This window comes from Dendrobates tinctorius, unplaced genomic scaffold (genome assembly GCF_039654945.1).
Source record: "Dendrobates tinctorius isolate UK_male_01 unplaced genomic scaffold, ASM3965494v1 ptg000004l, whole genome shotgun sequence".
Taxonomy (NCBI): Eukaryota; Metazoa; Chordata; class Amphibia; order Anura; family Dendrobatidae; genus Dendrobates; species Dendrobates tinctorius.
The window spans coordinates 22,889,391-22,902,795 of NW_027361672.1; the positions used below are offsets into that span (position 1 = coordinate 22,889,391).

At 42.1% G+C, this 13,405-nt stretch overlaps 1 protein-coding gene across 3 annotated transcripts in view; it reads right to left on the minus strand.

Moving 5' to 3' along the window:
- ZNF236 (zinc finger protein 236) overlaps positions 1-13,405 on the minus strand; it is a 235,408-nt gene that overhangs the window by 58,656 nt on the left and 163,347 nt on the right. For all 3 annotated transcript variants that reach the window (XM_073566497.1, XM_073566490.1, XM_073566480.1), the window contains exon 28: positions 12,065-12,249. In XM_073566497.1, coding sequence (XP_073422598.1) covers positions 12,065-12,249 — 185 coding nt within the window. The remainder of the gene's footprint in view (positions 1-12,064; positions 12,250-13,405) is intronic.

Consider the following 13,405-nt stretch of genomic DNA (forward strand, 5'->3'; position numbering starts at 1 on the left):
ACGAGAGAATCCTAACAGCATTCAGTGCGCACAGTGAGAATTCAGAAGTCTGCAGTCACATAGAATGACTGCAGACTCAGCACAAACCAGGACAACCCCTTTATTGCTCCTAACAAATAAAAACATGGGAATTAGTCAGTATCAAAAATAATATTTACATCCAGGTACCTTATAGATGACGTCGTCTCTGGAGTCATTCTACTTTTCTTCTTCTTGTCGAGACCCCATGATGAGTTTTCTCATCAACAGTTCGTCTCTGCAGACTTCCATGTTCTCCGGTCTTCTGCAGCAAATCTCCACATGATGTCCTTAAAGACAGAAGTGTCATTGCAATGCTCCTAAATAAAAATATCTGCAGTACACTGAGCCCCTGAATAAATAATTGCTCCTCACAACATTGTCTGTACAAAATATGACCCCACACTGTCCCTTTTATGGTAAATGCTCTTCGCACTGACCTCTGGTTTCCAGACTGTGATACCTTTTCACACTGTCCTCTCACACCGTGTCCTCCCTATAGGGCTCAGTCTCTATACTGTACCTTTTCACCACACTCCCCATCCTGGGTATACTGTTCCCTCCTTGCTGTACCCTTACACTGTCCTCCCCATGCTACGCCCCCCCTACTCACTCTATTCTGTGCCCAGTCACTTTTCTCCCCCAATACTGTCACCTCACACTAATCCCCTTCCTCCTCATATTGTTTCCTCTAACATCCCACGTTCGCCATACTGTCTCCTCATATATTTACCCCCTCACTCTATACTGTCTGCTCACATACCCCTGACTCCCCATACGGTGTCTGCACACATCCCATTGCCCTCAGTCCCCATACTGTGTCCACATACATTTTTCCCATCGGTACTCATACTGTGTCCACATACATTTACCCGTTGGTCCCCATACTGTCTGCACCCATCCACCACTAACCATACTGTGTCTGCACCCATCCTCCATACTGTTTCCTCATACATACATACTCTTCATTTTGTGTCTTCAAATCTCCCCACACACATTAAATCCCCCCATCCCCACTCCAAATCCTCCAGATTAAATCCCCCCATCCCCAAGCCAAATCTCCCCACACATTAAGTACCCCCTCAACCCCATGTCAAATCCCTCCCACACATTAAATAACCCCCCGTCCCTTCTCCAAATCTCCCCACACATTAAATAACCACCATCCCTACTCCAAATCTCCCCACACATTAAATAGCCCCCCATCCCCACTCCAAATCCCCCGACCCCCCCTTCAAATTACCCCCCACACATTAAATAACCTCCCCATCCCCACTTAATCTCCCCACACATTATTTACCCCCATCCCCACTCCAAATCCCCTCACACATTAAATAACCCCCCATCCCCACTCCAAATCCCTCCACACATTATGTACCCCCTGCATCTCCACTCCAAATCCCCCCACACACATTATGTACCCCCCGCATCCCCACTCCAAATCCCCTATCCCTCCTCAATCTTTGGTGGTTTCTTCAATTCCAGAGTGGAGCAGACTTACCACCGATACTCTTCCCTTCTGGGCGCCGGCGAGTGACGTCAGCAACATGATCACATGACCTGATCACTCTGCTGGCGTCACTCTGACCCGGCGGTCAGAGCTCCAATTATACTGGCGTCTATACAGACGCCAGTACGAATGATCCCTGGGAGCCGGCGGCCGGCAGCTTCTCTGAACCAGCTGTCAACTTGACAGCCGACACGGAGAATGGCCGACTCCCAGTCCGGGGGGGGGGGCGGCAGAATGCAGCCGCTGGGGGAGACACACTGCAGACCGCCGCAGAAAGGCGGACCGACTGCGCCCCCTGCCGGCTGCGCATGGGGCACATGCCCCGGCTGCCCCCCCCAGATATGCCTCTGGTAGCAGGCAACTGAAAAACAAGTTTGACAGTAGTTTTAAGAGGACAAATCTGTTTTGGATTTTCAGTGAAATGTCAGAAACCCAAATTTCTGCTGAAAATTTTCACGTGGATAAGCTCTACCGATGGTCAAAGATGCTGATAAAGATACAATCTGTCATGATTTGTTCCATCAGAATTTCTGAAATTCCTAATTTAGGATCAAAACTGGAAAATGTCCTGATTCTGGGAAGTAGGGGAAAAGAGATAAAAGCCTACAAAATTTCTAAGCACATTTAGTAGTTGACTCTTGAAACATAAATATGGATCCCATCTTTTGTTTTCACCCAGTATTTATCCTCCACCAAATGTAAAGTCCAGTTTTTACTAGTTTCTACTACTGCCCCAATAAAACTATGAGTTGCAATAAAAAGAATATAAACCTTTTACAAAAAGTATGCTAAACCACCTCATTTCCCAGTACTGGCACCATGCCAACCACCCAATATTGAAAATTCAGAGAATACTGTCACCTATGTAGCCTGGGCATTAAAGTACACACAATACAGTGGGTACGGAAAGTATTCAGACCCCTTTAAATTTTTCACTCTCTGTTTCATTGCAGCCATTTGGTACATTCTAAAAAGTTTTTTGTTCTCATTACTGTACACTCTGCACCCCATATTGACTGAAAAAAACAAATGTAGATTTTTTTAAACCCAATTGAGCATCTCTGGAGAGACCTGAGAATGGCTGTCCACCAACATTCACCATCCAACCTGACGGAACTGGAGAGGATCGGCAAGGAAGAATGGCAGAGGATACCGAAATCCAGGTGTGAAAAACTTGTTGCATCATTCCCAAGAAGACTCATGGCTGTACTAGCTCAAAAAGGTGCTTCTACTCAATACTAAGCAAAGGGTGTGACTACTTATGACATGTGATATTTCAGTTTTTCTATTTTAATAAATTTGCAAAAAATTCTACATTTGTTTTTTTTCAGTCAAGATGGGGTGCAGAGTGTACATTAATGAGAAAAGAATGAACTTTTTTGAATTTACCAAATGGCTGCAATGAAGCAAAGAGTGAACATTTTAGAGGTCTAAATACTTTCCGTAGACCTTTATATATTAAGCATTAGCAATACTTTTTTTTAAGATTAAGATTATCTGTAAAAGGATTTTTTACATAGTTTTTGTAACGCAATTTTTTTAAAAAATTGAATTACTGTATTTACAAACATTTTTTCAGACGTTTATAGGAAGTCGGACACCCACAAAACGCAAAATAAACTATTTTAAACAGGTGTCTAGAGGACTTAGTCCCTGTAGAAAATCAGTCTACATTTTGATATATTATTAGCTAAGAAATCAACTTTTAAGTCATATGCAAATGAGAAGACTTTGGGGCACCCTGTGCTAGGTTACTCCACTTAATTTGCATTTTTTAGCTCTCCCTTGATCCTGATTGACAGTGCTGTCTTCCCAAGTGCTGCCTGAGCGCAACCTCATCCCTGCACCTGTGCACCGACACTGCGGGAGTCCAGCAGTGCCAGAGGGTGTGTTTTAGGCCCTTGCTCTGGTCTGCAACGGTCACGCAATCTTCTGTTACAACCAGAAATGTAGCGAGTAAGCAGCTTCAGAGAGGAGGAGAGGGTGGAGAACATTTCTTAGACCACATTCACACGTCAGTATTTTACATCAGTGTTTCTAAGCCAAAACCAGGAGTGGGTGATAAATACAAAAGTGGTGATATGTTTCTCTTATACTTTCCCTCTGTTACACTCCTGATTTTGGCTTACAGATTCTGATGTAAAATACTGACCAAAAACTCAACGTATGAACGTTGTCTAACTCGCAGATCGTGATGTTATTCCATGGATACGGAGGGATGCAGATGAGTTGTGGCAGTACTCACTCTGGGAATACGGTGAATCAGGATCAAGGAAAGTGCTATAAATGTAAATTATGGGGCATAAAGGCTCCACCAAGAGTGCACCATGTTGCCCTAATTTCCATACATATTGAAAGTTGACTTCTCGGTCACTAGTGCATTAGGATTTAGAATGTATACTGCTAGTATGATTTTTATAGGGGCATACATAAATGTAGTTTATTTTGCATCTTGCGGATGACTAACTTCCCTTTAATTAAGAAACCTATTTAAACTGGGTGAAAAACTCCATTAAGACGGAAATTATCATAATTATGATATTATATATAATATATATGAATATGGCTTACAGCACAATCGGAAACCACAGCCAGATTACACTCACCTGTTAAAAGTGGCAAAACAGAGATCTAAGGCTGGTTTCACATTAGCGCTTTTTAAGCGCACGCACGGCCGTGGGTAGCTCCGCTCCCGAGCCGGCTCTCTGCCCGGCGTGCCCGCCCCTTGCTTGTAGCGCCGCCTCCTAGCGCACAGCGGCGCCTGCGATCGGCGCACCCTATCTTTAGCATAGTTTGATTTTGGCGCGCACGGCGCACCGTCAAAAGTGCGCAGCGCAGGTCAAAGCGCAACTAGCGCACGGCCTGCGCACGATCTGCGCACCCTATGCTAAAGATAGGGTGCGCCGATCGCAGGCGCCGCTGTGCGCTAGGAGGCGGCGCTACAAGCAAGGGGCGGGCACGCCGGGCAGAGAGCCGGCTCGGGGGCGGAGCTACCCCCGCCCGTGCGTGCGCTTAAAAAGCGCTAATGTGAAACCACCCTAAATTGCAAAAAACTCTCACTTTTTTATCTTTCGCACAAAAGCCTGTGACAAAATGGGAAACGTTTTGACACCAAAAAATGGGCAGTACCCTTGGGAGACTTAACCACCAGAGCCGCTAGGTAATCTACATACTGTATTTTGCTATAAACTTTTCACAAATACTTGGCCATATTATTATGGTTCACCAAAAAAGTAAAATGCATCAAAAGGTACCAGATAAATGTCATTGCTAGTCTTACTCGTAGATTACAAGGTACTGTACGGAAGTTGTAATTTCTGTAATCGATATTTTAGGGCATTTTTTTTTCCATTTGGATTCACATCACAAAATATAAAAAAGAAGCCTAAAAAGTGCAAATTTCTTAAAAGAATTATAAAATTAGAGAATACATGGTTGCCTCTTATCCATTTTTTGAGAATTGCTTTTCATCCTCAGAAAAGTGAACACAGCCAGGTAGTAATATTAGCCATAGGTTATGGTCGCAAACAGTATAGTTTCTGGGGAGAAAAAAATCTCATACAGCCCCTTTGTAATAAATTAACGTCAATATCAAAGCTGGAAAATAAGTAACATGCTAATGTGTCGCAATGAAGAACTCTGGATAGTAGAACTGAAAAGAGATGGGAAACGTTAACCACTAACTTATAGTAAATATAAATACATTATATTCATTATATAGATATGCTCATGATGACACCGTAAAATATAGCTTTTAAGTCATTTACTCATTTCTAAATATTTGAAGGTTGAGATTTTTTACATTTCAATCAGTTGACATTTATGTAGATTTTAGCCTTGAGTGGTTCAGTGCGGCAGAAAGCGATTGCAGTTGTGGGTGTTATGTTCGGTTCTACCCAAACAACAAGCAGAATCTGCATGTGAAGCAGCCCCGGGAAGCACATTAGGACAAGTATTAGTACCCAGGAGCAGGTAAACATCATTAGGGTTATTCATTTTGCTTCAATAATGCGTCCGCAATTATCCGAGGAAACAGCTTAAGTCACTGAGACAGATCCTGGCGGCGGCGATACTTTTATGGAGGCTATAAGCTATGCTACAGATCTTGAAAGTAAAACAAAAAACTTGCTAAATTTAAATAAAATGTAGCTGAAGAAGGTGCGAAATTTGACTTAATTATTTAGTGAGTCTTCGGGTAGGAGCCACATATCAATAAGGACTTGGAGCTACAGTAACAGTAGTCCGTCTGACTACAACAGAACAAAGTCAGGCAGCACAAAGAAAAAGGAAAAGTACACGAAGGGGAGTGCTGCTGGGACCACAGTGCAAAAGATGGGCAAGCACTGGAAGAAAGAACATTGCATGTGTGGATTATAAAGTGCATTAATGCTATATTTACATATACAGGTGATGTTCTTAGATGGTCTTACACTATTAGAATTGTGCACCAAGAACCTAGCGTTCATATGTATAACATGTACAGCAGTATGGCTGAGACAAGTGGACATAATTGCAGGAGCAAACTGTTAATAGCGGCAGACCACACATCACCTAAGGGGCTTTCGAATTTAGGAAAGCTATGTGCTAGATGGTGCCAATATCTGGGTCTTGATTTCAACAGTATCTGTACCCTAAGATGCAGATACAGTTGGACTCAATTGTGGAACAGGGAGGCAACTGTGAGCAGTGTGGACATCATATTGTGTGGGGGAGGGTTGTGGCAGCCATATTTCTGTTGCACGTCGTGGGGGTTATGATATTGTGTGTTCAGTGGCTGTGGGGTACAATATGCTGCGTGGGGGACTGTGAGAGCATCATACTGGGAGGGGGAGGAATGAAAGAATTAGACCATATAGGAGGCATATCGTGTTTGGTGCATCATACTTTGCTGGGGGCATCATAGTGTGTGGGTAGGGGTAAGGGGGCATTTATGGGAGCATCACATTCTGCAGGACCCAAAAAGAGTATCATAGAAAGTGGGAACACTAAGAGGGTTCAATAAGGGCACAACTACTATGTAAGTGCCGCAATACATGTCACCCTCCCTGTCTTTATTGGAGGTATGCCCTTCTGTGACAGTACCTATTCATCTTGATTGCGCTTACTCTGGGGGTAAGTAAGGGGAGACCAAATAGGACTTTTGCCTAACACTGCTTGGTACACCCATGCATGATTTTATCCAGTCTAGAAAATGCTAGACTAACTGGATCAGAGCCGACACTGTTAACACAGTGTTTTCTTACGCCATTATTCTGATCCATTAGAAGAGCAGACAAATTGACACAAAACGTTAAATTATAGGACCCATTCAAATCGGTTCTTGATTTCATAAAATCACATCTGTTCTATTTGCTATCCCGTTTTTGGATAAACATAAAAATTGCAGAAGTTTCCCTTCAATATAAAAACAAACAAAATAGAACTTCTTCATCATTTCCATTTATAAGATCCTTTTTTTCAGCTCTGTGCAAGCCCAGAAAGCTAGAGGTATTCAGGAACATCTCCAGTAAAAACAGATCTGTTCAAAATGAAACAAACATCGCTGAAAAAGGAAGCCCAAGTTTCTGGAACAGATCCGTCAATCAGATCTGTCTAAAACTGGAAACTATGGCTTCAGCTGTTGTCTGCTTGGGATACAATTTTGTTCCAGTCGAATTCGAAACTAGATCTGGTAGAAAACAGATCCCAAACGAGAGACCACATTTACACATCAGTTTCTGTTTTTTACATCCATCAAAAACAGTCCATTTTTCGTCTGTTTCATGTTTGTTTTTTTTCTCATCCCTGTGCTAAAAAATGAGGAATATAAACTTTCTAAACTTTTGTAATTCATTGATTCTTAGAGATGGATCGGTTAAAAATGATTGGTACATGAATGTGAAACTGAAATAAAAAGTAACAGAACCTGTGATTCTGGTGTTAATCGCTTTGAAAAGTTATAAAAATGTTTGCGTTAAAACAGAGCAGGCCAAAGCTGTTCCAACTTCTGGTCTTTTCATGCTATTTTCGCCACACTCCACCACAACAGGCAAAGCTGGTGTGGGACGGTGTATGACACTACAGCTTTTCTAATTAATCATGCGCTGTGGCATGCCTTAGGCCGGTTTCACAAGTCCTGATGTTTACGGTACCGGAAAAACAGGTACCGGAGATATCAGTGTCCATGTGTGTACTACGTGCGGCACACGTGTGGTAACCGTGTGCCACCCGTATGCCGCATCAGGACCACACGGATGGCCTCAGGGGAAGTAGCGCTATTGTAAGCCGCTGTCCCCCGGTGGCTGGTGCTGAAGCCGGCTGTCATCCATTTACCCCTGCTCTGCCACGATCAGCGCAAGCAGAAGAGAATGAATGAAAAACTGACCCGTTGTGACCTCCGGACCGTGGAAGAATGCAAGTGATGAGGCCACTGCGTCAGAGCTTGAACTGCCGTGACCTCATCATTTGCTTCAGCACCAGCCATCGGGGTACAACGGAGTAGCGCTACTTCCTCGGCAGCCGTTCGTGCACACGGAGGACAGTGTGCACTGTTCTCCGTGTGCAGCATGTTTTGCGGCCCGTGTGTCCGGTTGAAAACGGACATGTCTGCGTGTTTTGCACACAAACACACGGTCCGTGAAAACACGCTGACATGTGCATAGACCCATTCATTTGAATGGGTTTACATGTATCAGTGTCTCCAGTAAGTGAGAAAACTGTCACCACATGTACCAGAGACACTGAGATGTGTGTTCCAGCCTTATTCTAGAATTTGTACTCCAGTCAATTACTGTTGTAAGATTAGTGACGAAGCACAGACCACTTGTCAGATGTTCCGAGGCACAAGTCTCTTAATGAATCTGAAGCATCGGACTCCAGCTCGGCCCCTCACCAAGACTGGGGAAAACATTGCCAGTCTTGATGAATCGGGACCTATGTCTTCAATTTTTTAATCTGTTTAACTGATCACCAAAACGGATTCAAATAGGATATACTCCGAGTCTCACAGATCAGAAACATGGATCCATTTTTTAAATGGATGTGTGTATGGACCAACGAAACTTTATTGGTCAGTGCTGCCTGGACAGCACATGGGCATTTAAAACATTAAAACAGATGTGAATGTAGCTCAAGAGGTCGTAAAATTTGCCATTTTTAAGAATGGGATGAACCTTTATCTGGTTTAAAATATTGGTACAACGGAAGAAAAATAATGTCTAACAGGTCTAGAAAGATGCTCCAATTCATCACACCGACTGAGCCAGTTAGATAAATATGGATTAGATTCTACCCTTCGCGACTAGTGTTATGCTGTCTAAATTCGAGACATTATTAATAAATCTGTCCCAACAACTAGAAAGCATCAAATATAAAATCTCTGCGGCATTTTATGTAGCAATTATTTAGCCGACTTGAATAGCTGGCGCTGCCTTATCGTCCCATCTATTGTTGAACAATAGCGTTTCTCCGCCTGCTGAGACTGTGATATGGCCCCCACATAATCAGGTTTACGGTTTCAGGTTTGCAGCCAAGCATTCCCTGTCAGTTTGATCGATTGGCGATATGAGGATTAAAGACAGATGGGTTTTAATAGAGCATAACATTGTGCTTCACGGACCAAAAACTGTTACTGCGTGTTTCATGTGCAGTACGCTGCTCATAGTTTATTTCCAAGTATTATTTACCCTATTCTAGAAGAATAAGGCTCTGTGGATATATGGCGTTCCAAGTCATCCTTCAGGGTGGTGTTTTTCGAAAACATAGCTGATAAGGTTAGCTGCTTACCTAAGCGGTGAGCACCAGGTGCTGTTTGTCAGACTCATGCACCAATAGTATTACTCAACCCTCAAATTGCATTTCCTACATATGAGACAAAATGACAACTTGATTAAGTGTCCTTACCCAGAAGCCTCTTTGAATTAGTGTTAATGTCTTCAGCCGCCAAGAGACTTGGTTTCCACTTAAGACAACTTACTAGAAATGAATCCTTGCAAGCTGTGCCAATTAACATCTGCTCTCGACTGTTATTTTCAGGGCCATATTGAGCAATTAATTTATGTTCAGTCAATGTTTTATTATAATTTCTCTCATGACTTTATTTTTACACCAATAATATCCTGATACAAAATCGGCTTGGCAGAACGCTGCCCGTTAAATAAGACGCAGATGAGGGGATAGTAATGAGACTTTTATGGGCTGCGCGTTTCTATTTTATGTTGCCCTTGCATAGAATATTATGGGCTTTTAACAGTGGATGGTGATGGCAGGGTTAACTATAGCGACAACCACTTTATTCCGCTGCTGGCACAAACATGCATATGTCATGTACACATATCGTATGTATATATGCGCATACATTTCGTCTTAATCCAGTACGTGACTGTTCTGTAATCAAACTGTAAAAACAAGCTGGGTAAAATGCATCAAGGGTACAGCTAATACACAGGTGACGGCTCCTAATACACTGACTAGGTCACTAGGATATACATGCAACAGTAAGACTGAGCTACAGGGATTACTCATCTCTTTGGTAAATGTTACTACTCTATTACATGGTGGGGCTTAGGTTTGGATTGGAGATACGGAGATAATCTTTTATTTGAAATGTGAAGATAATCTTTTTTTTTTACATTCCTGGTTTTCGTCTGACCTTTCAAAAGGGAGACATCGTTGTAACTGCTGGCCTGTGACTGCTACAGTAGTGATGCGCCAGTAATTGCTGTGGCCAGTAGTTGGCTGCAGTGGTCACGCGTGTCCAGGCTCAACTGAAAGTACAGACACCAACAGGGAACCTAGGCAGCAACATTTGTATGGGAGAAGCAAGGGATCACCCTGGTCAGTATTCGTGGTTTTACTGCATTTTTTTCCCCTCCAGACTCCAGGGTCCTTATATATTTGGGAGATATAGTCACAAGATAAATAGGTTTTTAAATGCCCTGCAGAAAAAAAAGAAGTTCTCAAAACCACAGATGCGGGGAACAATATCAACTAAGGAAAAATTGTTCAGGGTGAAATAATAAATTCTATATTCAACCTATTCAAAAAATCGTATTCAATCGCATAAAGTAAATCTACACATGAGGATAAGAAAACAATGTCAGCGGGAATAAAAACACAAGAGGACCAGGACAGCAGGAGGAACAATAGTATAAATATTAGAATAAAAGGTGGGAAAGGGGAAAAATAAAGGGCTGGGTCGATCAGATGGACAGGACTGATTAAAGGAGTATTCTCTAGTTGTATCTTCAGCAATTCCGAGCTCCACAGTCTCCTTACTGTCTGGTTGCTGTAGAAGGAGGTGATCATGCTTGAGTGACACTTCTACTCTCACTATATTTACATATAAAGGCTTTGGTGGCCAAGCTCTATGGCAACCAGCTGTACACTATGTAAGATAAAAGCTCTCATTGCAGGACAATGATATCAGGTAGAAAAAGCAATATAAGAATACTTTATACCCATTAGTCAGTGTTTCATGTTTATAAGGCCTAGCAGGAAGGTAATATAGAGATGATAACGACAGAACGTTAATTGGTTTTCAAGTTCAAAGCTGTAAGAAGTGAGAGAGATGCAGGTTAGTTCACTAAATAGAGAGGAGGGAGGAGCTCTGCCTCTAGCTCCTCCCTCTTCCAGAATACATATCATATCATCAGTAGCAGCTATTACCTCCTATTTCAGTGATGGGAAAGCCTGTCTTCACTGACCATAAACATTCTCAATTCTGAGGTAAAATCTATAATGACTTGTCAATTTTGGAAAGAAGCAAATTAGTCTGATAAGATATATTACAAAGTTGCTTATTTTTGTGTGCACTATGGTAAAACAATAGTTACTCTATAAATTTGGCTCCTGAATCTTGAATTTTTAGAGCTACAGACATGTAGGTTTTTAGTATGGAGCACTAATATGGTGCTATAACTTGAAAAATTATCTTTGTTTGTTTTTTTGCTCCATTAATGAGTGACATTTATTTGCCATCCTGGATATAGATACATGCATAGGACCCGGCAATGTGAACATTATATTTAATATCACACAAATTATTTAGTATTAGAATTATTATTAGTTGTTCAGTAAATTTATCCTTCAAGTTCATATCCAAGTTATATCCAAGTCTCCATTTTCCACACTGGAATATAATACCTTTCCTCCACCTTAGTGATTTGTTTGTTCATTTCATATAGAAATAAACATATGGAGTTATCCGACTCAGAATGTCCCTCATCATTCAGCCATACCTTTCATGTTTCTGTACTCCTGTTATTAATGTATTTATTTTTCTCATACACAATAACATTTAAGGACTTAAAAATGTAAGGAGTTCCCTTCTGAGAATGACCATCACATTGCCATCATATTTCTCATGTTCTTGTCCTCTTCCTACTAAAGTTTTAAATCATCCCATCCTTCATAATTTCCATGGAGTTGATCGGCCTACGAAGTTCATCACCACGACATGCAGCATTAATGGCCCTTTATAGCTTGTCGGCATTATGGAAACATACAATGGTAGGACCTGAATTATAGGGTAGAGTTCAGAATTAAATGAGCCCATACCTGAGAAGTGATGTTAAGCGTCACAGCATCAAGCCCCCCAGTCAGCATGCTCTCTGTGTCTGCCAATGTCAGGGTCACACTGCCGTCTCCTCCTACTCCAGATGACATTACCAGATTTTGGGTAGATACAGGGGTTTGAGCGATGGACGTTGTGCAAGGACGACTGCCTGTTGATGTGGCCAATTCTAGAAGATAAAAAAAGGATCAGCATAAAAAAGCGACTCCTAAAGGATGTGTTACGGTAGCTCTACAAGTCGCGGGCGGTTGAGACACTGCCTGAATGTCTGTCTTCATGCATTTTTTTGCGTCACGCTTTTCATTTGGATTGTTGATGGATGCACAATTTTGCAGCAGTAAACAACAGTTTTACCAGCAATATCTATTAAAGGGTAACTCAGTATGAGTGCCCACAGGATAGGTGATGACTACTAGATCACCAAAGTGCTGTACTCCGTTATCTCTGGCAGTCCTGTAGAGACACACACACACTCCTTTCAATTTCCCTGCTTTCCTGAGAATGTGTTGGACACAGTAATTGGGCCCCCCACCGACCTAGTAATTAGAATACACTGCTGTCTCTCGGATATCCGGCGTTCCACAACATGAGGCCGTTTCCTTGTGTTTAATACAGGCTTTTTTGCCATAAAGAGCATCAGAAGGACAGCAATTTTGGCTCACACAAGATCTTTACAAAGCTTTCCTCAGCTGAGCATTATTTGAGGAGATGTGGGTTTTACATCAGGCACTGTACAGGTGTACTTCTGCAGTGGAGCATATAGCACTGTTTAAACAAAAAATAAAACATCTAGGAATGTTCACACTAATTAATAGGAACAATATTAGATTCACACTTCTTGTTTAGTACAGAAGACTTTTCAGAAGTCTCCGTATCATCACAGGCAGACACTAGGCCTAGTGGCCAGTGTGATTTATTTTTCTCAAAGCACCACACTTTTTATTTCTGCTATTAATCCAAGTTCCCTGACCCTTTGTATTAAATATACCAGGTGCTAGTCTTCAGCTCTTCCCAGTGTCACTCCAGTTCCAGGCCGCCATCTTGTGACCGCAACTTCTGACTCACCGGAAGTAAAAGTTACCAATCACAAAGCCCTCAATGTAAGTCTATGAGATCCTTGTTCTGGGCTCATACTGGCTCTCATAGACTTACATTGAGTTGTGACTTATGGATCGCCCAGCAAACAATGGAGTGATCCAGTAGGTCACAAAATGCTGGAGACAGACAGGGGCAGCGCAGATAACCATGCTGGCTGGTAACTACACTGCTCATTAGAAAATAAAGGGAACACTAAAATACCACATCCTAGATATCACTGAATGAAA